At 27.4% G+C, this 27,601-nt stretch overlaps 3 protein-coding genes across 3 annotated transcripts; 1 reads left to right on the top strand and 2 right to left on the bottom strand.

Moving 5' to 3' along the window:
* Positions 1-2,257: 2,257 nt before the first annotated feature.
* Positions 2,258-3,820, bottom strand: OCT59_008292 (uncharacterized protein; the record flags this gene model as incomplete). Its single annotated transcript, XM_025327349.1, has 1 exon — positions 2,258-3,820. One exon carries the CDS (start codon positions 3,818-3,820, stop codon positions 2,258-2,260), a length of 1,563 nt encoding a protein of 520 aa, XP_025171757.1.
* Positions 3,821-17,517: 13,697 nt separating this feature from the next.
* Positions 17,518-17,845, top strand: OCT59_008291 (uncharacterized protein; the record flags this gene model as incomplete). Its single annotated transcript, XM_066142346.1, has 2 exons — positions 17,518-17,549; positions 17,659-17,845. The coding sequence occupies 2 exons, from the start codon at positions 17,518-17,520 to the stop codon at positions 17,843-17,845; spliced, it is 219 nt and encodes a 72-aa protein (XP_065999236.1).
* Positions 17,846-19,088: 1,243 nt separating this feature from the next.
* OCT59_008290 (uncharacterized protein) lies at positions 19,089-20,798 on the bottom strand (the record flags this gene model as incomplete). Its single annotated transcript, XM_025329358.1, has 1 exon — positions 19,089-20,798. The coding sequence occupies one exon, from the start codon at positions 20,796-20,798 to the stop codon at positions 19,089-19,091; it is 1,710 nt and encodes a 569-aa protein (XP_025171758.1).
* Positions 20,799-27,601: the final 6,803 nt, after the last annotated feature.

Genomic DNA, 27,601 nt, shown 5'->3' with positions numbered 1-27,601 from the left:
CTCGTGTCCTCGTTGATTTCAACTAATACTGACTTACGTTCTGGAGCTGATGGTGATTCTAAGATCGGCCTTTTATCTCCTGTTTCTTTTTCGTCTTGGTATCGGTTTACGTCTTCGAGTCTTTTTGTGAAGCCATCGTTCAAAGAAGTATAATGTGGACCGAATAAGATCGAAAGCTGAGCATCTTTATATCAGTAGGAAGAACAGTCACACTACCAGAACTCGAAAGTACTTGTTTCTTTCGTTTTTTCTTGCGGAAGGAGGCGATACTCAACAGGGACTTCAATACTTTTTCCATTCCAATATATAGCGTTTGCAGATGCAAATATTAAATCAATATATGAATAATAAAAATCATATTTTTTTTAAATTTACTATTTTTTTTATTTTTTTGAGATTCAATATCTTATGGGTAAATCTGACAACTTTGTACTGTAGTTATCTTGGCGATGTTATCATAGATAAGGAAGATAGAACGTGTCATGAACTTCAAGTATTGTGAATTTGCAAGTCCCGGGAAATTTTGCACGAGTCTGTAGATCATACATTTTCCCTATTAAAAATTCAAAAAAGAAAAAAAGATTTTTATCTATTAAAAAAAAAATTCCAAAATAATTAAAAGAATTTCTATATCAACTTTCTCCTATTAAAAAAAAATCTCAATGATTTTTTAATTACTGTATTTATTTAATATACATTATTTTTTTTTCTCTAAAAAAGTGGATATTATCAAAGTGTGATATGATTAAAAAACCCAGACGCCATACGGTACACCGTATGATTTTATCAATCTTAAAGTTGGCAAGAAAATTAAAATTTAATTATTTTGGCATTTCGATTGGTCAAAGTGGTTAAAATTGTTAATTTTGTTGATTTTTATCAATACAACCATAGGGTCTTGTAGTTTACGTTGTTATCCCTATAAAAAATTTTATCCGTTATTTCTGTAAAAATGAGCATTTCGCAAATCTATTCACGGAAGTATAAATAATTCGATAAATTCCGTGATATAAGGTTAATTAATTCCGGAAATAAGGTGGAGATGACTCATTTCTTGGACAACTTGCAGCTCTTTTCGAGTGTACGCACATCTGGATATACCTGTCGTTCATTTGGTCCGTTAAGAAGGTATGTAGGGGGCTGTTCGGGTGAAAGAATCATTTTTTTTATTACACGAATATTTGGGTCCCATCTTATGTCGCCTGAGCCTTAAGATACTTCTGCTTCAACTTTCTTTATGACAACAAAGTTTTACACTAAAATTAATTGCATTAAGCTAGAAATAAGTGAATTAAAACAGCTTGAAAAAATTCTCTCCTGTTATTTATTTTTAAATATGATTAACAAGCAAGAGAATTATTTATTATATATGCGAAAAAAAAAGATAAGAAAAGTTAATATGGATTTATTTCATAATATGAAGGTGCAGATGAATATATTATAGAAGAATTATAATATCCTGATCAAAAGAAAAATAATCTATAGTTTATTAATTTAATGTTATCATCATTTTCCCTGAACTCAAAAAGGAGAAAATCCACTTTTACGTTCAAAAAATAATTATCTCCATAATAACATTTTTTTTTGCATTATAAATTGTATTCTTGATAAATTCAATAAATTCATCAATATCATAATTCCAACTGGTCCATCCTTCAAGAGGAATACATTTTTTCCATAATGTGTAATATTCTTTAATATTTCGTTTTATGTGCTTGTAAAAATAAAATAATGCTTATATAATATAATCCATCTTTTAAATAATAAATTTTAGAAGAAATTCTATTACTAATGTTTTTACATTTTATTTTTCATAACGAATGGAGTTATGGAGTAGTAAAATTTATTAAGTTTAGTGACTGTAGATCATCAATCACATGAAATTTTGACTATTTTAAAACTTGGTCCTATTATTATTCAGTCATGGATTTACTCTATTAAAATCAAAATTAATGAAAGATAATAATATTATATAAACTTTTACTAATTATGGAGATAATACGATCGACCTCTCTCAATATTTAATTTTCTTTATTCCATATATTCATAAAAAATATTTTTTTATTATTATTCTTATTCTTTTAGTTAACTTTTATAATCAATATATATAGACAATTTAAAAATAAGATGTAAAAAAATTATCAAAATTTATCGTATATTATTGCTTGCAAAATAAAAACGCAAAAAACAAAAAAAATAACTAGACGTTTAATTAATTTAACCTATCCAAATGTTAATTTTATATAATATTAAAACCCTACAATTGTTCTATAAATTTTAATTTACTAAAATTACACAAATCTCGATATTTTTGAATTTTAATATTATATAATTCAAATTCCTTCACTTCATCTTTAAATGAAAACAATTCTATTTTAGAAGGGAAATTAATGATAGCCAAATATTTGACTCTTTTCTTTTTCATAATATATTCTTTTATATAAGATAAAATAAAATCATAAATATCACGACCTTCCTCATCATCTTTAATTCTCTTATTCTTAATTAACAATTTTTTAATAAAAGTATTCTGAGAATTTTTTAAGAACATTTCAAAATCATTTTTATATTTAATATTAAGAACTAAACTTAAATATTCTAATTTAAGAGGAAGTAATTGACCTAAATTTTGTAATACAATTGAACTAAGTTCAATAGAATTTGAATAATTATTATTGCTAAAGATATTGATATAAAGATGATTAAGATTTTGTTTTACATTCTCAGTTAAATTTAATAACGAATAAATAATCTGAATATTATTAATAATTGCAGTTAAATATAGAAATTTAATATTTTTACAATATTTAATAATTAATTCAAGTAATTGTTGCTCCTCAGATAACGAATTAGAACCAGATGAAAATCCAAAATTTTCTAAATAATCACCATGCTTTTGTATTAATAATAGTAATGATTCATCAATTTGTAATTCATTACTATTTAAGAATAAAGATTTTAACTTAAATGGTTTAGTTGAGTTAATTATTTGTTGAATAAAATCAGTACCTAAAATACAATAAATGATATGAACAGATTTTAAAACATTTAATTGTTCAAATATGTTGTCTAAATTGGTTATAATTTTAAAATTGATGTTATACAAGACGATTGTATTTAAAGTATTTGATGAATGATTATAATCTTTTGATAACAATGATGTTTGATATATAAGAAAACTATTATTAAAAGCTAATGAAATTTTTTTAAGATTTTGACATAAATTAATTATTTGATATGTAAGATTTTTAGTATGATTAAGTAAGTCATCATAACAATTGAATTTTAAATTTCTAATATTATGAAGGAAATTTGGGTTTTGCAAAATTAATTCAAGCATATCATCTATATAGGAAAAATTGACCTCAATATCAAAAGTATGTATATTTACTTCATTTTCAATAAATATTTTAAATAATGACATGTGAATTAATCTCTTAAATTCAAAAATTGATCTATTTTCGAGTTCAACATCTTTAGACCATTCTTCAATAGAAGAAATGATTTTCTCTATATACAAATATTTTAAATAAATGGGATAATTAAAAAGTGTATTTGAAGGAAATAATTTATCATCAATTTTATATTCATTTAATTGTGCTTTTAAATCATCACTTAAATTATGTAAATAAATTCCAATAAAGTTATAATTTTCGTTAGGAATTAAAAATGGATTTTCCCATAATAATGGAATCGCTAAACGACACCATAATCTATTAACTAATATACACGAATGTAAAGTTGAAAAATCATTCTTAAAATATTTTATAATATCATATACTAATTCAGGTAAATCTGAAAATATTTTTGAATATGACATATTTGTAAGCGAAGAGAAGAAATAAGGAGGTATTATTAGTGTATTGCTTACATTAATGTAATTTCCGGTATTGTCGCACAATCCATGTGGTGTAACATGCTCAATAATAGGGCGCAAAAAGGTATTATGTAATTATGTATCACGATGATGATCACAGCAATATAGCAATATAGCAATATTCAAATATCCATATTTTTAAATCATCCTTTTTAATTCTATCTATACTTATTTGACGTTTCATACTCAAAAATTTTAAAATAACCCTTTTTAAAAGAATTCAAAAGTATGAAATAGAATACGCTATGATCACAGGTTCATACGCAGATCTTCATCAGTCATAATTATAAATTTTTTTATCGGTATATTACTTTTATTATTTCAATTTAACTAAACCAAAAAAGATATAAATTTAAAAAAAATTAGTAATCCTCATTCTAGATGCATTAAGGTCATAATATATATTTAACATTCATTGTTAAATGTATAATACAATCTAACAGCTGGTCATATTTACAAAAATTGAAATAGAGTTCAAAGTAACAAAGAGATTTTGACTGTCTTTTTAAATTATTTAGAGATCATGTGCTCGACAATTGTTTATTAAAAAAAGATATACTGTACCAATCTTTCTAAAAAAAAAATCAATTATGCTGATTTTTAATATTAAAATGGATTTTTTAAAAAAAATAGTATGATTTTTTTATTCAATAAAGAATTTTTAATGATACTTTTTCTCATTTTAAATAATAATTAATTTTAATTTTAAAATAATTTTTAAATTAATAATGTTATTGTTATTAAATGAGATTGTAATAAAAAACATACTATATTTATATATTATCTTTTTTATATTTGGAATTAAATTATTATTAATTTTACCATTATATCAAAGAAATTCAGTATAACACAAAAATCATTTTATTGTAAAACAAATGATGACTATTTAATTAATTAATATTATTTAAAAAATATGATTACATATTAAATTACTAGTCGGTAGCCAATTGCATTTATGTAAATTATGGATACAGAAAGTAAATGATTTATTATTGTTTTTGGTAGAGAAGCTGATTTTATTCAAAAAATCATTTGTCAGTAAAAAATAAATCATAAATACCACTATTATTTCTTTTGTCCATTCAGTGATATCTTTTATTCCAAAAGATAATTCTGTACTCAAATGGGTTCCTATGCTTGAAGCTGAAAATTTACAAAAAATTTGTCATTTATTAGTTTTTAGTTTTAATAGCTATTTTTTTATTTTTTAAAAAATGATATGTATATATTTTTTTTTTTTGAAAGAAAAATCGCCTACAGGATTAAAAATAAAAAATTTCGAATTTTTCCTTTGTAAAAAATTATTGATGATTTCTTTGTTTGATACTACAATCAATTATAAAATATACTATTAATTTTTATCAATTTATAGTGAAAAATTCCAGGTCAATTTTTGTTGGGACATTTCAACCTGGCCATTTTTTATTAAGATACTTCTAAATTTAGAATATTTTTTGAGTAAAATTTTTTACTATAAATCTATTATCTGTTATAGTAATAATATTCATGCGTTTTGTAACGATTAACATTAATATATAAGATTGTTAGAGCACTACAAAAAAGAAAGGCTTTCAATATTCAATATCTGACATCTTTTATTAAATAAATTATTCCGAAATAAAATCAGTAATTCTACAATTTACTGTATATTTTTTTTTTTATCGGTAAATGTTTATCATAAAAAAACGATGAAAAAAAATAATAATTGAAACTTGATGACTTAACTGCGAAGTGTAACAAAGGATTATACTGTCGTTCCGTCCGTGAATCAAATCTATCAGGAGGTTCCCATATCGGAGTTCTAAATACATTTCGATGATCTACTGATGACGTGATGTACTGTATATACAGTGGTGTGCAAAAAAAATGACAATTTTTTTGAGTAATGATCAGCAGGCATAACTTATCCGATTTTAGTCGTATCTACACAAATAAATATGCGTATGAAAGCCCCGTGATTACTTTATTTTTTAACGAAAAATTTTTTTCCATATATAATAAAATTGTATTTTATTAACCGTATAAAATGCCACTATCTAAGCAAGAAACTCAAAGACAAACGATATTACAATTCTGGAGGCAAGGAATACGTACTGCCGCCAAAATTCATTCTTTGACAAAGATACCACTTAGGACAATATATAGGAACCTTAAAAAAATCAAAAAAACCGGAGATGTGAAACATAGAGGTGGCAATGGACGTATTAGTAAAATAACGCAAAAGGCTGCTCGTGAAATTGGACAATATATTCGAAGAAAACCCACAATTACCGCCAAGTTCATTGCTGCCAAATTGGAAGATGTTGGTGTTAACGTCTCTCGCTCAACAGTTTCAAGGTATTTGACCAGTCACGGATACAAAAATGCACTCCCCCTTGCTACACCAATGCTTACTCCAGCCCATAAGCATAAACGTATTGAATGGGCACAAAATCACATGAATGATGACTGGCAAAATACTTTATTTAGTGATGAGACAGCTTTCCAGCTATTCCGCAACACAGTAAGACATTGGTATAAAAAACAACGGCCAATTCGTCCCATACCAAAAGACCGAAGTAAAATTTTTGCATGGGGTGGTTTTTGCATAAGAGGTAAAACAAGTCTTTTTTGTTTTAGGGGTATAATGGATGGAAAATTTTACACAAAAATATTAGAAAGACAAATTCCAGAGGTGTACAGTATGTTAGGAGATAGTTGGCGGCTGCAACAAGATAATGATCCTAAACATACTAGTCGGGTTGCTAAGGAATTTCTCAAAAATAATGTCCCAGAGGTTATGGACTGGCCATCCAATAGTCCAGATCTAAACCCCATAGAAAACCTTTGGGCAATTGTTAAGAGAAATACAGAGTTGCGTAGACCAAAAAATCTTAATGAATTAGATGTTTTTTTGCATGAAGAATGGGTAAAAATTCCAAATAACCTCCTAATTAATCTTGTAAATTCAATGCCGCAACGTTGTAGGGAGGTTATTGACAGAAATGGTGAACGAATACCATATTAATTTTTTTTAATAAAGTCTACTATGTTTTAGCTTTAAAATAAAACTTTTTATTTTTTGATTGGTTTATTGGTTAAAAAATTAACGTGACTTGAAAAATTGTCATTTTTTTTGCACACCACTGTATTAAGTTAAATATAATTACTCATATCGGTCATATGAATAAAAGTTACTCACGATGTGAGTTTCGTCATGACTCATGTGTAATTGAGTATAATATAAATATATCTAAATACCTTAAATCTTTTTATCTTCTTTTTTTTTCGTCTCTTTTTTAGGTCTGCCTTTTCTCTGTCTAGGTCTTCTCTTTATTAGGTCTTCTCTTAGGCCCCTTTTCTTTACGTCTTCCTTTAGGTATGTGGGTTGGGAGTGCGAGTTTGTGTGTGGGTGGTATGTTTGTGTATTTCCTCCTTCGTATTTTCGTTCTCCCCTTTCCCTTTCATATTTCCCTTTTCCTTTCGTTCTCCCCTTTTCCTTTCGTATTCCCCTTTCCCTTTCGTATTCCCCTTTCCCTTTCGTATTCCCCTTTCCCTTTCGTATTCCCCTTTCCCTTTCGTATTCCCCTTTCCCTTTCGTATTCCCCTTTCCCTCTCGTATTCCCCTTTCCCTCTCGTATTCCCCTTTCCCTCTCGTATTCCCCTTTCCCTTTCGTATTCCCCTTTCCCTTTCGTATTCCCCTTTCCCTCTCGTATTCCCCTTTCCCTCTCGTATTCCCCTTTCCCTCTCGTATTCCCCTTTCCCTCTCGTATTCCCCTTTCCCTCTCGTATTCCCCTTTCCCTTTCGTATTCCCCTTTCCCTTTCGTATTCCCCTTTCCCTTTCGTATTCCCCTTTCCCTTTCGTATTCCCCTTTCCCTTTCGTATTCCCCTTTCATTTTCGTATTCCCCTTTCCCTTTCGTATTCCCCTTTCCCTTTCGTATTCCCCTTTCCCTTTCGTTCTCCCTTTCCCTCTCGTTCACACCTTTCCCTCTCGTTCTCCCCTTTCCCTCTCGTATTCCCCTTTCCCTCTCGTATTCCCCTTTCCCTTTCGTATTCCCCTTTCCCTTTCGTATTCCCCTTTCCCTTTCGTATTCCCCTTTCCCTTTCGTATTCCCCTTTCCCTTTCGTATTCCCCTTTCCCTTTCGTATTCCCCTTTCCCTTTCGTATTCCCCTTTCCCTTTCGTATTCCCCTTTCCCTTTCGTATTCCCCTTTCCCTTTCGTATTCCCCTTTCCCTTTCGTATTCCCCTTTCCCTTTCGTATTCCCCTTTCCCTTTCGTATTCCCCTTTCCCTTTCGTATTCCCCTTTCCCTTTCGTATTCCCCTTTCCCTTTCGTATCCCCCTTTCCCTTTCGTATTCCCCTTTCCCTTTCGTATTCCCCTTTCCCTTTCGTATTCCCCTTTCCCTTTCGTTATTCCCTTTCCTTTAGTAATCCCTTTTCCCTTTCGTATTCCCCTTTCCTTCCCCCCCTGATCAATGTTGCTGCACCTCAACGTGGTGATCAGGTGACAACAAGTTTTTTAAAAGACTTGGCTAAGTCAGCAACAAATAATAATTACATATTACATAGGCCATAAATCGTCAACGTTGATTTTTACCTATATACACCGGTTAACTCCTAAATTTTTTTAAGCATATTTTAAAAAATTTTTTTTTTCATTTAAAATTTCATCTTACTGTAACTTATGTTCAACATTTTCATAGCCATTTCTTTCTATTATACGTAGTACAGTATTCAGTATACTTGCTCTTGGCCAGATATAGTAATAACTTATAACTGTTTCTCCTGAACACCACGTAGAGGTGGCAAGCTTTATTCAGGTTACCTGTTACAACCAATTTATAAATAATGAAATATGGGAAGAAAGCTACAAAAAAAGTGATTTTGATTTATTAAGAAAAACTAGAGTAAATTTTCTTAATCGTAATTGGGCATTTTGACATGGTCTAAATGACTAAAATTGTTATTGTTAAAAAAAATACAATACAACTGTTAAGAGAATTCAAGTGTTCCCAACCGTTCTTTTCTTTATAATAGAAAAGTGTTTAAAGTGGGTCTCACATAATTTTCTTATGTTATCATGAAACATATCAATAAGTAATAGTTATCTCACGAGATGCAATATTAGCAAAAAAGAATTTTTGTTTCACAATTGGCTACGTTTCAACAATTTCGTTTTACAAAATGACAAAACAAATCATAAAATTTGTAACGCAGTAGATTCGTTTTCTTCCAACAAAAAATGTGTATAAATATTTTTATTTTATTTCTTTTTTAATAAAGCATTACAAAAGGAAAAGGAAAAACTATGTTCAAGATTTTTTTTTATAGTTTTTTTTTTTCAAAAAAAAACCAAAAAAAATAATGGTAATTGTATATTTCGCTACTAATATAATTTTTTCGTATTTCCATTGGCTTCTCTTATTCATTTTATTAAGAAAGATACTATTTAAATTCAAAGTTATTAAACTATCTTAATTACATATATGCACATTTAAAATAATATTCATCCGAAAAAATTAGTAATATAATTATTTTTCTTTTTTCATCACTTTATACAAAAATTTTTAAAACTTACTTATTGTCGCAATCTATTAGAGAATATGTTATCCATTTGAATATTCAATAAATTATAATAAACATTCTTTCATTAATATGCCGTAAATCTGTATTATAATGATAGTAGTAAAAAATGTGATACCGGTGATAGAGAAGAAGAAACTGTTCAGTCGTAATTGATGATATTGTAAAGATCTATAATTTCTCTTATTTTATTATTTATTTAGTCTTTAATAATATAGTTTTTATCTTCAGGAATTCTATTATTATTCTTTCATTGTTAGGGCGCTGCGGGTGGGGGCTAACGTAAATCTTAGGTTACACATATATATAATAATCACGTGATTAACATTTGATAAAGTGGCTTATCGAAAAATTTTTTTAAACCATAATACGATCGGATAGCATTTACAAATATACTGATAGTACATGCATATACTGATTTACTGTATTAAAGTTGCATACACACCTTTTATATTTCATTCTTCATCCGAATTATAAGCCTTTGGTTCAAGTTCCATTTCATCATATGACCTTTTTCGTTGAGATGGAAGAAGAGAAAAATCATCAAAAGATGAATTTCGTTATTTCCTAGGCCGTCTACGGGTAGTAGGATGCATTATACGTTTATGACTTACTAAAATGTAAGAGTGGGAAAATACTTTTGACAAACAGGACAGCAAAGTCGTAAATATGTATTTTTTTCAATAGATTCACAATGGGCATCATAACCTGGTATTTTCAGGAATATCTCCATACTGAAAAGGTGAATTGGGTTTGTGAATTGGCCATCTTTAGCCTTTGTAACTGGTGGTAAGAAGCCGTTATAAAGATGAAGAAAGTCCATAGCTTCTTTGGCTCTGAGTGGTCCACAGCAACTTGCATTTGTGCATCGTTTGATATTAAGAGAATCCAAGATCATGGCACCCAAGATCATGGCACAAAACATTCATCAGGATGATGGGTATGTGTTACTTCTTTATTTCTGTCATTTGATCTTTTTTGATCTTTTTCTTTTCTTTTTAACTCCTCAACCTTTTTTCTCTCTGTCCCCTCAAACTGCATGTGCTCAGCATAACTAGCATCAACCTTCCTTCCAAAAATTAATCACGGCGCCAAAGTTCACAAAGGGCTTCTCCTGAATAGCGAAAATTTTGAATGGCTAATTCTGCATCTATTACTTTGCCTTGTGAATCCAAATGTGTGCCAAAATGATCAATTGGCAACGTAATACCAGCAAGTTTACCGGACAATGTTGCCATGCCTCTTTCAACTGGATTGTATTTTGATTGATCTGGAGCATGGGTTCGTATACTTAAAAAATCTAAATCAAATTTCTTAAAAAGTTGACAATAGATTTTTATATTTTTTAAGTGTCTAGGGTTCTCATCTGGCCCTCCATCTACTAATAAAATCCATATTGGCCGTATTGTTTCATCGGTTTTTAGCACATAATCATATTGAGAATTTGATAAAAGGCTTTCCAGATCTTGCATATGTGACTATGTGTAAATGATGATGTACCAAGAGACTATTGGGGACGTACAAAAATTGCCAATCTTCCTGTTTGTAATTCATCATTGGATTCACTTGGGGTTATCATTAAATACACTGATGGGATTAATTTTGTCTGAATCCCATAGGAAAATCATGGTCTGCTATGGTTGTAGGTTCGTTAACAGATTGTAATGTGCGGAATGTGCGACCTACTGCAGGCACCCAAGTCCTATCTTTGCATTGTCATCTTGGGAGATAATAACTGACACATTTGCAAAAGTGCTAGCAAATTGCTTCGCACATTTTACTGATGCAAGGCAATAATGGCTATCAAGATGTTCACGCATTTCAGTACGCGAAACTCCAGCAACTGCAACCCATGCTGAATGATGATGTGCCTTTGCTGCAAGTGAATTTGATTGATGAGGTAAAAAGTAACTTTTTAATGTAGTTCTTGCCATGTAAATTTCATATCTTTCTCCAAGATTTTTACGCAGATTTTCTATTGTTCGGACTTTGATAGCCTCTTTTCGTCATTTTGCATCAGCTGATCCAAATTCAACACAGTCATGTATACAAAATATATAATAATAGAATTAAATAATATTATTAAATAATTTTTTAAATAAAAATATTTAGTTAGTTTAAATTATATATAAATATTATATAAATATGCTATAATAAAATTAAATAAATAACCTTACAAGCTACATTATTAAATAATTTTTTAAATAAAAATTTAGTTAGTAAAAATATATAATAATAGAATTAAATAAATAACCTTACTAGCTACATTATTAAATAATTTTTTAAATAAAAATTTAGTTAGTAAAAATATATAATAATAGAATTAAATAAATAACCTTACTAGCTACATTATTAAATAATTTTTTAATAAAAATTTAGTTAGTAAAAATATATAATAATAGAATTAAATAAATAACCTTACCAACTACATTATTAAATAATTTTTAAATAAAAATTTAGTTAGTTTAAATTGTATATAAATATTATAAAAATATATAATAATAGAATTAAATAAATAACTTACAACTATATTATTAATAAATAGTTAGTTTAAATTATATATAAATATTATACAATTATTTAATAATAAATTAAATAAATAACTTACTCCCTATATTATTAATAAATAATTAGTTTAAATTATATATAAATAATAAATTAGAAATTAATATATTATAGAAATATGCAATAATAGAATATTACCAGCTACATTATTAAATAATTTTTTAAATAGTTAGTTTAAATTATATATAAATATGTAACAATAAAATTAAATAAATAACTTACTTCCTATATTATTAAATAATTTATTAAATAAAGAAATTAGTTAGTTTAAATTATTATATAGATATGTAATAATAATAAAATTAAATAAATAATTTATAACTTGCCAGCTAAATAAATTACCAAATAATTTTTAAATAAGGAATTTAATTAGTTTAAATAATTTATAAATATTGTATAAATATGTAATAATAGAAATATAATAAAATTAAATAAATAACTTACTTTTTACTATATTGATTTATTTGATTTTTAAATAATTTTTAAAAAAGAGAATTTAGTTATGTATAAATATTATATAATTATAATAATAAATTAAATAAATAACATACAAACTATATTGTTAAATAATTTTTTAGTAAAGAATTTAATTAGTTTAAATTAATATATATATATTATTAAACATGTAATAAATAAATGATTTATAACCTATCAGCTAAATAGATTGCCAAATAATTTAGAATTTAGTTAGTTTAAATTATATAAGGTTACGACGATAATTTCCGTTTTTTCCTCATTAATTTTTATAATAAATATTATATAAATACGTAATATAGAATTAAATAAATAATATAACTTACGAGCTATTTTATTAAATAATTTTAAAATAAAGAATTTAGTTAGCTTAAATTTTATATAAATATTATATAAATAAAATAATAATAGACTTACTCCCTATAATATTTTAAATAAAGAATTTGGTTAGTTTAAATTATATATTATATAAGCATTTAATAATAGAATTAAATAAATAACTTACTTTCTATATTATTAAATAATAATTTTTTAAATAAAAGAATTTGGTTAATTTAAATTATATATAAATATTATATAAATATGTAATAATAAGAATTAAATAAATAACTTACTTCCTATATTTAAATAATTTTTAAATAAAGTTTAAAATTTACGTAAATATTATATAATATATAATATAATAGGATTAAATTAAATAACTTACGAACTATATTATTAAACAATCTTTTAAGTAAGAAATTATCTTAGATATAAAAATTCATAGGCATCATAGCCCTGCAATGGATGTAATCCTAAGTACATACGTAATACATGAATTATATAAGTTTACATATTTAACACAAATTTATGTAAATTTACATCCTATTGCAGGTTTATACTTAAAACAATTCCCTTGATGTATTATATAATATGCAATAATAAAATCAAATAAATAACTTACTTTCTATAATTTTTTAAGTAATAAATTTAGTTAGTTTAAATTATATGCAAATATATATAAATACATAATAATAGAATTAAATAAATAACTTACTTTCTATATTATTAAATAATTTTGCTTTTTAAATAAAGAATTTAATTAGTTTAAATTATATAAATACAGACATAATAATAAAATAACTTATAACTTACCAACTAAAAGAAATTGCCAAATAATTTTTAAATAAATAAATTATGTATAAAATATTATATTAATGTGTAATAGTAATAAATTAAATAGATAACTTACAAGCTATATTATTAAATAATTTTAGTATGTAAATATTATATAAATATATAATAATGGAATTAAATTAATAACTTACTCTCTAAATTTTTTAAATAAAGAATTTAATTAATTTAGTTAAATTAAATTATATATATAAATGAATTTTTTCATCACTCATAGCGATGCACTGCCTTCAGACAAAATTACATAATACACGTGGCATTTAAAGAGAAGTGTGAAAAATAGTTTTTACAGCAAAAAATTTCTGTTCCCAGAATACATGAAAAATGAAAAAGAGAGAGCAGGGTGTGACATGTGTGACATGTGTGACATGCAATGACATCGCACATGTGATGAATAAATTATACATAATAGAATTAAATAAACTACTTACGAACTACATTATTAAATAATTTTTTTAAACAAAGAATTTAGTTAGTTTAAATTAAATGTAAATAATACCTAAATACATAAAAATAGAATTAAATAAATTACTTACAAGCTATATTATTAAATGATTTTTTAAATAAAGAATTTAATTAGTTTAAATTATATAAATAATAGAAATCTTAATAACAAATAACTTACACCCTGTAGTATTATTAATCATTAATTAGTTAGATATAAATATAATACAAAAGTATATACTATAATTAAATATATATGTCACTTACAATCTAATCATTTAAATAAAGAATGTATAATTAGTTGAGTTATATAAAATATAAAACATTAAAATATTTAGTTATATGCATGGAATATAACAAAAATAAGTAATTCCATTATTATTTAATTATAAGGTAACTATTACTTACGAGCTAAATAATCTAATATAATTAATAAATAAGAACATAGTTTTAATTAATGTGAATATTACATTATTATATAAAATGCTATAAATTATTTACAAATAATTGTTATTTTATAGTTAAATTAAATTTAATAAATTAACTTATATATTTTATTTACCTTCAGATTCCTTGAAACTTATTGCAATTTGATTAAAATTTTAGAATAATTCTAATTTGTATTAAATATTCATGAACTCTTTACCTTTATCATTATTGTAAGCCATTACTATCAAAGTTCTCCCTAACTGAAAAAAAAAGATGAATTTTTCTTTAAATTAAACGTCTTTATTAATTTTTTTTTTTTTACATTAGTTTGAGGTAACAATATTTATGCAAAAAAAAATATGTTGATCAATCACCGCATGAATGACAAATTTGCACGTCCGAATGCATTTCAGCTGATCAAGCTGCACAGATGATTTGGCAGACTTTAGATAACATTTTTTATAAAAAAAGAACAGAAATGTTCAGAACCTATTAAAAAAAGTGGTCTTTAATGTTTCTCTTTTTTTTTATAGGTTCAAGTGTATTCAGCTTGGGAACTAACTTTGAAATGAAATAGTAGGTTTTGCAACATTTTATTAAGTTCAATTTTTTTTTTGTTTTTTTTTAATAGAAACGTCTTCTAATGTTTCTTTAAAAATTTTAGGTTCTGTTTCCAATGTTTGACTTGGAATTTGGTAAGTTTCACAACATTTTCCTTGCAAAACTTAAATTTATTTTTTTTATCAAATTTTTTAGATACCAGTTCTGGTGTTCAAATTGGGATTTGGTAAGTTTCACACATTTTCATTGCAAAATTTAAATTTACTGATTTATTTAAGGAAATGTTTGTTAACTTTTCCTTTATTCTTTTTTTGTTTGAAGGTCCAGTTCAAAGTTATAGGCAAAGAAGTATCAGGCTGAGTCAATTTCACAATCAAGAAAGCCATTGATGTTTAATAGCCATAACTGAGAGTAAGAAAAGAACTTGGAGATTAATAAAATTAAATTGTATTTGGATGCGTGGGAATTTAGTGGGAAAAAAATTTTTCTTTTGCTTATTTTAACGAGATGCTTATTAACATTTCATTTTTTTTCTTTTTAGACAGATCTATAATATTGATGAAGTCTATATGAGGATTAAAAGTACCTTTCTAAGGCGGAATTGGATTATGTTACGACAATGTTTAGGAATATTGGATAGTACCAACCCAAGAAGGTCATTATTCAGAGTTTGACAAACTCTCCAAAGGTGAAAGTCCTGAAGAAGAAGGCGAGTTCAGGAATTTGGTTAAGTTTCACAACAAATTTACAATTTTTATTTTTTTACATTAGGGAAACATTTTCTAATGGTTTCCTTTTCTTTTATTTGTAGGATTCGGGATTTGAGTCTTTGGAGATTTAGATTTTTAAAAGATGGTAAGTTTTATAAAACTTATGTCTTTTTTATTTCTTTTACTTTTTAATATTAGGGACGTTGCTAATATCCCTTTCTTTGTTTTATAGGCGTATAGAAATGGTAGGCTGGGCGAGACTACCATATATTTTTTTTTATTAGAAACGCTAGGGAACATTAGTTATAAGGGATCAAATAGGATTTTGATAGGAACCAATTTTTTTAAAATTTATTGATTTTAACAAAATGTTTATTAATGTTCAATATTTTCTTTTTTTTAGATGGGTAAGATTTCATTAGGGATGATTGATATTGATGAAAAAGTTAAGGATTTTTAAAACGGTAAGTTTCATTGTGAGACTTGCCATTTTTATTTTTTTATTTTGCTTTTTTTTCAGAAAAAAATTATGGATATTTATTTCTTTATTAATAACGTTTACTAATTTTTTTAATTTTATTTATTAGTAGGCTCTTTGAATCTATTATTTACATGTCAATATTTACAATTAAAACAGAACTTTTTATTTTTTATTATTCTAGAAAATATTTAATTCATGAAAAAGATAAATAAATAACATAAATAGTTAATAAAATTATTTTAATAATTAATAAGAAAAGATAAATATATAAATTCATTAATAAATAAATATCCCTAGAGTTTTTGGGATTATATCGTGAAAACAAAACTCTATTATATAAATATAGTGAACCTTTGTATAAAACATATAAGGTAGTTATTTACTTACCTATTACGTTTCTGTTATAAACATCGCTTGGTTATATATCCGTTGTATCAGAACGCACAATAAGCTATGTTTAATTCTGATTTAGTAAACAAGAATTATTATAGTTTTGGTTCACAGCCTGTTTCTGATTTAATTTTTATTGTTTCAAATATAATGAAACTATTTACAGTCTAACCTCGATATACCGATAGTTTATATACCGATAATTGACATATACCGATGAATTTCCTTTGTCCCGTTTCGCAACTAATAAAAAACCTCATTATACCGATATTTTGGTTACACTGATACTTAATTTTGCCCAGCACCGTAAATTTGGCTGAGTTAACGATCATATGAGTTTTGAAATTATTATTGGTTGGCCAAAATGTTAACCATAATGCTGGCAAGAACTAGATTTTGGGCGCATTATAATTCTGCTGACAAATTACATGTACCGATATTTTGATATACCGATATTTTTTTCCAAAAAAGCTGCATCGGTATGACTGTAGTCATAATATTATTTTCTATAGTAAAGTGTAACGTGATTTTCTGTGAATGACGTAATAAGCTAGTTATATTTATCATGCTTTTAAATAATAGTGAACTTAGAGGCACCACAGTTAGAGATATTATTTTCATTTCACTCTAAAGTATAGTACATGCGAGAAATTATATTTGCACACAATTAAGCCTGGATCATTGGAATCTAACCTTTCTTTATTTCTCCAGTCATCATTCAGTGTCATCTTTTCAGAGAACCTATTCTCAAATTTTTTTGATCAGTGTTAGAAACTATTTTCTCTTAATTCGAAATTCGTTTTGGATTTGTAGGGCTATGCATCGCAAAAATAATGATTTATATCATGTCACAATTTCTTGAAAGCAGATTTAGAAGGTAATTTCCGTAATAGTGAATTATGGTTAGACACTGAAAGAAAACTAAAAATAACTATAACTAATAATAGACTGATAATAAAATGGCAGAACATAATCTAACATAATAGCAAAAAATGTGATACCGGTGGTATCAAAGAAGAAAGAGAAGAAGAAACTGTTATAATTGGTGATGTTGTAAACCAAATCAAACCATGTACCAATTGTACCATCGGGCATCGGCCTGAATTAGGAGAACATCGTTGGTACAGTCTTAAGGCATTATTAGATTGGGCCGATGATTTAGGCCGATGGTAAGGTTTGGGACATGGTTAAGTTTGATCTACAACAGTAATATCATGACAATATATAATTTCTCTTATTTTATCATTCATTTAGTTTTAATATTTGCTACTATATAGTTTTCTCTTCAGAAATATTATTATTATTCTTTTATTGTTAGTATTCTTATTTTTTTTTTTAGTAATTATAATAAATTTGCTGATTTAATTAATATTATTTAAATGTTTATTTTTTTGTCAAAAGTTTTATCTTTTATCTTAATTATAGTTAATGTTCGTAGTTTTTCTGTATATTCTAATTTTAAATAATAAATATTTTAACATTACATATCTCTTTATCATATAAATCCTATTTGTTATACCTTTCAGTAAGAAATTTCATTCCTTAACAAGAGAATCAGACAATGAAAGAAATACTGAAGAAGAGGAAAAAAAATACTGATGATGTGCGTTCGTCAGATAAGTAAGTTCTTCCTTGGTATTATTAAACAGAATTTATAAAGTAAGAGTCAGGATGGATATCTCGAGCAAGAATACAGTTATATCGAAACAGATCATATGTTGGGTGTTACAAAATAATGTAAATAATGTACTAGTAGCGTACTCATATAGTCATATGTTTATTTTTTTTTCTTCGTGGTTTCACCAATACCACCGATACTACTATTACCTTTAACCAGTTCAACAAGGGCTTGAAGAATATTAATAAAATTGTACCAACAGGGGAAATATACCTACTCAATCTGCAACAAAAACTTAGGCTCAGACAAGACATTATCTAGACATATCACCGAACAACATACAAATATTCGTTATCGTTATAACCAATTCAAATGAATGCAAATGGTTGGATAACTTAAACTCGCATAAAGTGCGAAAACATAACAATAGTTAGTCGTACAAAATTTTTTAGCAAAAAAATTGTGAACTATTTTATAACATTATTATGTTTACGAAGTGCAATATATGATACTAATAGTACCCAGTGTTCATGCTCAAGACGGCATTTACAAAAAATAGTACGATATCCAAAGTACGCTTTACATAGAAGCTATCGTATGCTTTGTACAGAAACTTTGGAACAAAAGTTCTCTAGATACTGTATAAACTAGTATCATACCAGCAAATATTTAATAGACAACAAATGTTACTTCTATCAGATAACAGATTTAGTATTGTATGAAATAATAGACACAACCGAATAAAGTTAGCAAGTTTTTCGCAATAATTAAAATTAATTTAAGAATAATAATACTTTATTATTGAATTTCTTTTTTTAATTTTTGTGGCACTATATGCCCATCTTCCACTTTAATATCAAATTCAACCTTTTGAAGGATTTTTTCTTGCATTGTCAAACTCTTTAAACAAGCATCATCTACATAATGTTCACCAATTAAGGTTTGATAAAGTAGTCTCTGTGGTATACAGATGAATTCAGCAAGTGTCCAGTTGATGTGTATATTATTTGACCAATTTTTTAAAGAATAAAGACATATACATGAGTAGATTAATGGTGGAAATATGATAACAATAGCATAGAGTAAGACAGCTGAAAGTGGAACAACAGTTTGTTCTATATCCACTTCAAGCACATAATTATATCCTCTTCCATTTTCTTCATTTTCTTGTACTGCGCCGGTAAATGAAGCAATAGTTGCTAAAGCCCATTGTTGTGCAAATGCATTAACAAATAATGTACTATTTCCTTTGTACACTATATTTGCAATATCATGACATGCTCGCTGATTCATACGAGTTGATGCACCTGCAAGGGCTAGAAGCTGTGCGTTGGTTAAAGTTCCAAATGTGGTTGCTTTTATTGTTCCAAGAGTGATCACATATTCAATTAATGAAGCATGTATTTGGCAATGCATTAGGATTGAAAGGTCACCATGCATTTCTCTTACAAATTCAGAATCATAATCTTCAAATCCCCCTCTGGGATATCGTGCAGAAATAATCGCATGTATTGGATTATGTGATATATAAATACTTGGTGCTTGTTTAAAAATCAGTGTTGTAAGGTTCACATACGCATCATTTATACCATGTTCTTGTGTGTTCCCTGAAGCAGACCATAATGTCTCAGGGCAGGTGTATCTTGTCAGGGGACCAGAATATTTTTCTAAATTGCATATCTTACTGATAGGTTCACAAGAGGGTTGTAAGAAAATACCTGACCCAGAGTATGAATAGGCTTGTACTGGGGGCGATGATTGTAAAAGGTAAACTCCACCATCAGCGCGCCAAACTTGTAAGGTCTTGCTTGTGTTTTGGTAAGTCTCCAATGCTCTGGCAAGATCATTTATCCCACCATTGGAAGCTGATTCCCATTGTCCACATGTACTAAAGACAGGGAAATCTTCAGTACAGTTGGTTGCCAAGTTTATTGCCCTCGCGCTTGAAATTATTTGGCCAGGTAATTGTTGGACATTTCCAGTGGCAGTGATATGGACGTATAAATCAACTGCTGATGTTATATATTGCCACACCAATACTGAGACAATAACTATAGTGAGTTTATAAATTCGACCAGAGTTAAAACAAGAAGTTAAGGTACTCCATAATCCACGAGTCATGGATGCATCCATTAATTTAATGATTGTTGCACCTGACACCTTTAGAACTGGTATTTGAATGAAGGAGAGTATTCCCGCTAAAATAGCTGGCAACATGAACCCTACAACAACAGACATTATCCTTGTGATTACTGTTACTATAGATAAAAAGATACCAACACGCAAGTTCCATATGACATTGAAGTTTATCATATGACTTAGTGTGCCCACAAAAATAGCTAACATCACTATCAAAATGGAAGCAATCCAACCAAGAATGATACCTTGAAATATTGGCGAACGAAGATATGTGTCTACTATGGGTTTGGGTACTATGTCGAGATCATTTTTTCCGTCCTTGTGGAAAAGGGATGGACTTTCTAACGAATAGTTATTATGCGATTCCATAACTCCTTTAAGATGAAACTTGAAAATATTAATTAACGAAGTTAATGTGTTCGAAGTCCGAACAACATTCTTAGGAGGTGTAGTGGGTATTTAAAAATTTTTCGTTCATAAATCGTCATACGTTTTACATATGCGTAAATAATCTATAATTGGGATTACAAAAAGACGGAATTTACCGATTCCATTGTTACAGTTCTTAATTTAAATAAAAACTTTATGTATATAATTTTTTTTGCGTTACATGATCAACTATCAACTTATGCCAATTATGCCAATTAGCGTGCCGAAAAGTCTGTGTAATATATCTTACCTTAATTGCAGTTACCGTATTAATTAATTTGACGATCATATGGCTAACCATGAAATTTAATCTATGGTTAGTTTTGATGTCATATAACTTTTCTTGCATTCTTATAACATTAAGCTTACGCTTATTTTTAAGTTTCGAATATTCTTTAAGCTTCAAAGTTCAAGCTTCGTGCACTGGATCCGCAGTAAGCTTCTCTATGATGATAGGGTAATATATATTAAGAAAAAAACGATATCTGATATGGTGAAAATTATGAACATGATACGAAACATAAATAATTTTTATGACTACAGTAACTACAGTAATCAGTGTTGTCAAATGACATTGAAATGACATCAAATGATATTAAATGACATTGATTTTACTATGAAAGAGTATGAGAAATGACAAATGTCATTTGAAAAATGGGCAAATGACATGGCAATTTAACAACACTGCAGTACCGTTTACTATGAAAATTATAAAACAATAAAAAATAATGATTGTTATAAAATGCCAATAATATTGTAATATTGTGTAATAATTACCGTTTTATTTTATTTTATTTTGTTTTGTTTTATTTATTTTTTTTTTAAAAAAAAGAAATAATATCATAGGATTTTGATTTTTTTCTTTAAAAGACATCTGAATTAATCAATTATTTTGAAAATAATACAATCTTTAATAATCTTTAGATAATTGTCCGAAGCGTAGCGAAGGACTCTACAGTACATTCCATATCATGCAAGGTTTGTCATTTAGATATAAACAGCCTACTGCGTTACACTATAATTGCACTCTCCATAATTGCACCCATTATGTATACCCTCTCTAAATGCACCCTCTAGTTCGGTCCCAAGCTTATATGATCTCTAATTATTTTACCTCTATAAATGCACACCTCTCTAAATGCACTATTTTGAAAATTATGCATATGGTCCCAAGGGGTGGGCAATTATGGAGGTCTGACTGTACTATGTTACTATTTTAAGATGTTACGTATTTTCAGTAATACCTGGCTATACTGATTTTCGCCCCAGGTTCGATGTGAAATTAGCTCGGATTCAATGTAATGACGGCAGAAGACATGGGTCGATGATTACTAATGATTACAAATCAAAAAATTCCAGGTGTTGATCAATCGGACCCGGCTCACCAGATGGGAGGGGGCGAAAATTAATTAATACTTAGGGTAGATAATACATTTCTTTCGTGTGATACTGTACACCAACGCTTCGGACGCTCCAACGGTTAGTATTTTAAAATTTTTTTCCTAAAATAATGAATCTGGAGCTTTTTACCATTATTTACCTTTATGTAAAGCAAAGATTTGAATATCTCAGGATATAGTAATCATCATCATGTGATTACACGAGCTAAATATTAAATTTTTTTAATAATATAAATAATAATATATAAAAAAGGTTTATCGCACCTGTGATGTGTCGCCGAATCTACGATCAACCAAAAATATGCATAGTTGATGAGGCCTCATGACAATTTTAAGGAAATCTAGGAAATCTTTGTTAATGTCACGTGATCAAAGTATTCGACATAATTACTATACAAATTACCAAAAAAGGGGGGTGTGACATAATTTTACATTTTCGTCTTCAGATAGTCCTGGGAAATCCTTAGATTCTATTGTACTGGCAAATTTCTTAGTAACAATCAATAGATTTGGACAATCCGCAGGAATCCAAACTTTTCCTAAAAGGGAATTACATCCTTTAGGAAAACAAACCCTAAGGGGATCCTTTGGACAATTATATTTTTTCGCATCTATCTCATGCAAAATGTCCTTCCACAAAAATCACCTTTTTGAATAATGTCCACATTCGTATTATTCCCCCTCTTGAACCCCCGAAATATTATTATGTTTCTTTACAAATTGTGGGTCACAATGCATGACCTTCAGTTGTGACTTAGTGATGCAGTTGGAAAGTTGAAACTGTGCCGATGAATTGGCCGGCATATAGCGGATTGTGGTCACAGTTCGGCAAAACCCGTGTGAAACCCAATGTGCCGTTAATGTTATTAATGCTGTAACTTTTACTGTGGCCAATGATGCCGTAGAGTATAAATAGTTTAAATAGATAGCATAAAATAGTTTAATAATATATATAGCTTAACAGTATAAATTATAAATCTTAAATCTCTCCAAATTTGTTATCAAAATTTAAAGTTTTCATACTGATTTTAAATTAATTAGAATGATATAAAAATATGATATTTACACCCTGTATTTCATATTTTATAATATATGTTTTTAAGACAAATTTAAAATTTAATAAATATTACATATCCGATATACAAAAGTTATGGTGCCTATTTACGGTCGGTACATATACCAGTTACGGCACATATACCAATTACGACGCATTTACCAGTTGAGACAGCAATAATTTTATCAAAAGAGGCGCTGTTATGAGAAAAGAAGATTAATAATGAACCTACAAGTGATACCGTATATCGCGGGCCATAGTACCCGGGTATGATACAAATTTCGGGGGTTGACCTTGTACTACCACGTCTATAACTCAAATTTTTATTATAACAGCATTATTTCAAAGCTTGTATAATAATCAGAAAATTATTTACATATAATTTCTGGGCAAGATTTGATTCTCTAAATAATAAAATCGATAGAAAAAGTAATTTTTCACGTAAAAAAAGGGAAATACTATGGGGGTACAATGGCCCGCGATATACGGTACTTTTTTTCCAAAAAATCCTTCAGTTCCAAAATAGATTCCAGATTTTACGAATTCATAAACTTTCAATTTATTTATCGTACGCGTTAAAATACTTTTTATTGTAGAACTTACGTTAAAAATCATTAATGAAGAATAGTTATACTGTTATTTTGCATATATTTAATATTATTCAAATGATCACAACATCTGATTTGGAAGAAAATGCTGAAAATGCTAAATATAAATATATTACAAAACAAATAACTGTTAAAACTATATCGTAATTCGCAAAATATGAACTTAACGTTTGCAGATGCAAATATTCAATCAATATATGAATAATAAAAATTATTTTTTTATATTTTTTTTTTAATTTATTATTTTTTTCTTTTTTTAAGATTCAATAACCTATGGGTAAATCTGACAACTTGTAGTTATCTTTGCGATGTTATTGTAGATAAAAAAAATAGAACGTGTTATGGACTTAAAATATGTGAATTTGCAAGTCCAGAACTAAGCACAAGTCTGTAGATCCTGATTCTGATTTATGTTTAAAAGTTAATGAAAAGTTATCAAATAATATAGAAAATAATACTTTTGCGTAAATATATTTCATTATTAATCAACTACAATACGTAATTTGCATCAGGCTAAATTTTTTTATTTAATATACATTTATCAGCAATCAAAACTGAATGTCACTATAAGGAGAATGACATAAAATGCCTGTATTAAAATATTAAAACGTCATAAAAATTATCATAATTTGTATATTTCCTGCTTACTAAAACTTGATTTAAAATAAATAGTAGTTTCACAGTATTAAATAATAGCTCAAAAAAAAAAAAAGTTTTCTTGTAAGTTTAGCAGAACAAAATGCAATAATGAGAGAATATACGACGCTAAATGACAAATTTGAACAAAGATTGAAAGATGAAAACAGATATCAGGACAAGAGAGAAGTTGGAGACAAGAGGCTGATCTTTGATTCACCAAAGAAAAGCAAATCAAGTGAATCGGAATCGGAAGAAGAGGCAGAAGAAATCAAGCCTTACGTTATCAAATCAGAAAAGGAAGAGAGCTCGACGAAGGCCAAAAAGAAAATGACGCAAAAGAAGAAAAAGAAAAGGAATTATAGAAAATAAGTAACATATAATATATCCAATCGAAATCACATGAACTTACTTTCACGTATAAAATTTTTCCCGATACCAAAATTTTAGATAGATTATTTGTTTTATTAGAATTAAATTTTTTTTTTCTTTTATGTCAAATTTTTCGCAGGATTAGAAACATAATTTGGGATATAGTAGAGATTAGATTAAACTTAGTTTTACTAGACCCAGAGAGTTGGTGTAGTCATAATCTTAGATTAACATTATCCATCATGAATTTGACTAATTTAGTGTATTTGGATAGATGATAATAGGTGGTAGGGACATCATGGTCCTCCAATAATGCACGGACAATAATGTCCTCCATGGTGAGGACCACCATAGTCCTCCAATAATGTGCGGCGAGTACTCTGTTATAGGGTTAACACGTGATTTGCACGGTCGGCTCTAAGTATCATTTGTTGTGGATTATGTAACTTATTTCTAATACATCCAAATAAAGATGCGTTACAGTTTTAAAAAAAAAAAAAAGTTTTCTCGTAAGTTTAAAAGCTTATTCTTAAATTATTTAATTAAATTTATTATTAATTCTTTATATAATTTTATTATTTAATAGCTAGCATATCCTCTCCATATAGGAAGTGTTATTAAGCGAGAATCAATTATTCAAAATCTTGTTTTTCCATTTGATTTAGAAGAATGTCCATACATGATTATTATATTCCAAGGTATTCATTCTCATTTACTGCTACCGCTGAGTGTCGGTTTCTATTCGTACTCGTTTGCAAGAATTAATTCATCAAACAGACGCTGATCCTGTAGATAATATGCCAACTTGCAAAATAACAGGCTGTCAGTGTTGGTCACTGGTCATTTTGCCTGGCTTGGCCGTTACCTGTTTGCCAAAAAATCTTTGACCGTGACCAACACTAATAACAGGTAATTATTGCAATATATTAATATATTTTTAATTTACAACAATTAAAGAATTTTTAACTTCATCTCAGGGAAACTTAATTAGGGCTTATTTCGGAATTGAATATCTTGCCAATGCAATTTCTGTTTTATGTAGGTAAATTTCCACCCACAAGGACTTGGACTTTTAGGAGCTGTATACAATTATTCACACAATATTGACAATTTTTGTGAATATGTAAAGCGTTAGGTATATAACTAATTACAGTATAATTTATATTCTTTAAATTAAGTTAATTATTATTATATATACTAATATCTTTTTATTAAAATTTTTAAAGGTTAATCATAATTGTCCGGAGCGTAGCGAAGGACTATTTATTGTACGGAAACTAGATAAATTTGTAGTACCAGTTTAACCCATGTATTTTTCCTTCCCTCCGCTTACATCACTATAATTTAGCCCCTGCTTATTTCCTTTTATGTTTTGTATCACATTTTTTGTAACCATTTTATATATATAATATTATATATGTAAATTATTGTTACTATTAAGCGTATTAAGCAACGGACCCTCAACGGTTTCCGTTTTCCTAGTGATATTTCATACAATACTAGTACACTTTTCAAATAGATCTTTCTTTAAGCGCGTGGCAGATGAAATTAATGAATTAGAGGTTAATTATTACAAATTTACAATATTCAACCTAATTATCTGAGTATGTTAATTTGATTTTTTTATTATTATAAAGTTTATATTAAATATTTTAGTTCTTGTGTATTTATCAATTTTAATTATGCGTAAGCACAATGTCTTGACAATACAAAGGATTGGGAAGAAACATTTTGGTTTCATATTTTTAAATCTTGCAAAGTGAATTTATAAAAGGTAAGAAAAAGACTAACTTTATAATAATATAAATTAAATAAATTTTCATTTTTATATGTTTAATAAATTTATTGTATAGAAAAATTAAAAGAAAAACATTCCGTCAGTGATATATATGCTGTTAAAAAATAATGTGCATGCACTTTTTATAGCTTGAATCAGAAGAATAAAAGGTTAATCAATTATTTAATAATATTCAAACGTGTTGCTAATTAATAAACTTCTTTAATTACTTAATAAAAAGTTTATTATCACTTAAACAATTTTTTTTTTTTATTGGGGGTTCATTTATCAAATTCAGTGTTGGGCATTTGTTTAATTGAACATTTTGGACATCCAATTGGACATATATATATCCAATTATTCAATTATTTTTATATTATTGGATTTGGACAATATGGACATTATCCAATTGGTTTGGACATGTGTCTTGGATATCCAATGTTCAATTAAATCAATTGAACATTGTCTAAATCCAACACAGAATTATCATCAACAGTGTGCTTTACCGGTTCTTTAAAAACTGAGAAAGAAAAAAAGAAATTCCGAATAAATTTGAGTCCCGTTCGAAAAAAAAATGTAAATGATGAGCCGATTGTTGTGCCCGGTTTATTGCATAAATCCATGTCAAAAATTGACGACATTTGGTTAACATTAGAAGCCACCCATGTCTTAAGAAACCATCATGTAAAAAAATAACAGCCATTTTACAGTATGTATATACTATTATGGCCATCCTTCAAAATATAATTAGTTGTGCTATATATAATATGTACAATAAATTAAATATACAAAAATATATTTTTTAAAAATTTAATTTTTTTTTTATTATACCTATATATTATAATTTATGTTTGTTTTATGAAAAAATCCTGAAACTCAAAATCCAAAATCCAAAA

The sequence above is a fragment of the Rhizophagus irregularis genome, chromosome 16, assembly GCF_026210795.1.
Source record: "Rhizophagus irregularis chromosome 16, complete sequence".
Classification (NCBI taxonomy): Eukaryota; Fungi; Glomeromycota; class Glomeromycetes; order Glomerales; family Glomeraceae; genus Rhizophagus; species Rhizophagus irregularis.
Note: the sequence above shows the minus strand (reverse complement) of the source record. Positions and strands in the feature narration are given on the sequence as shown.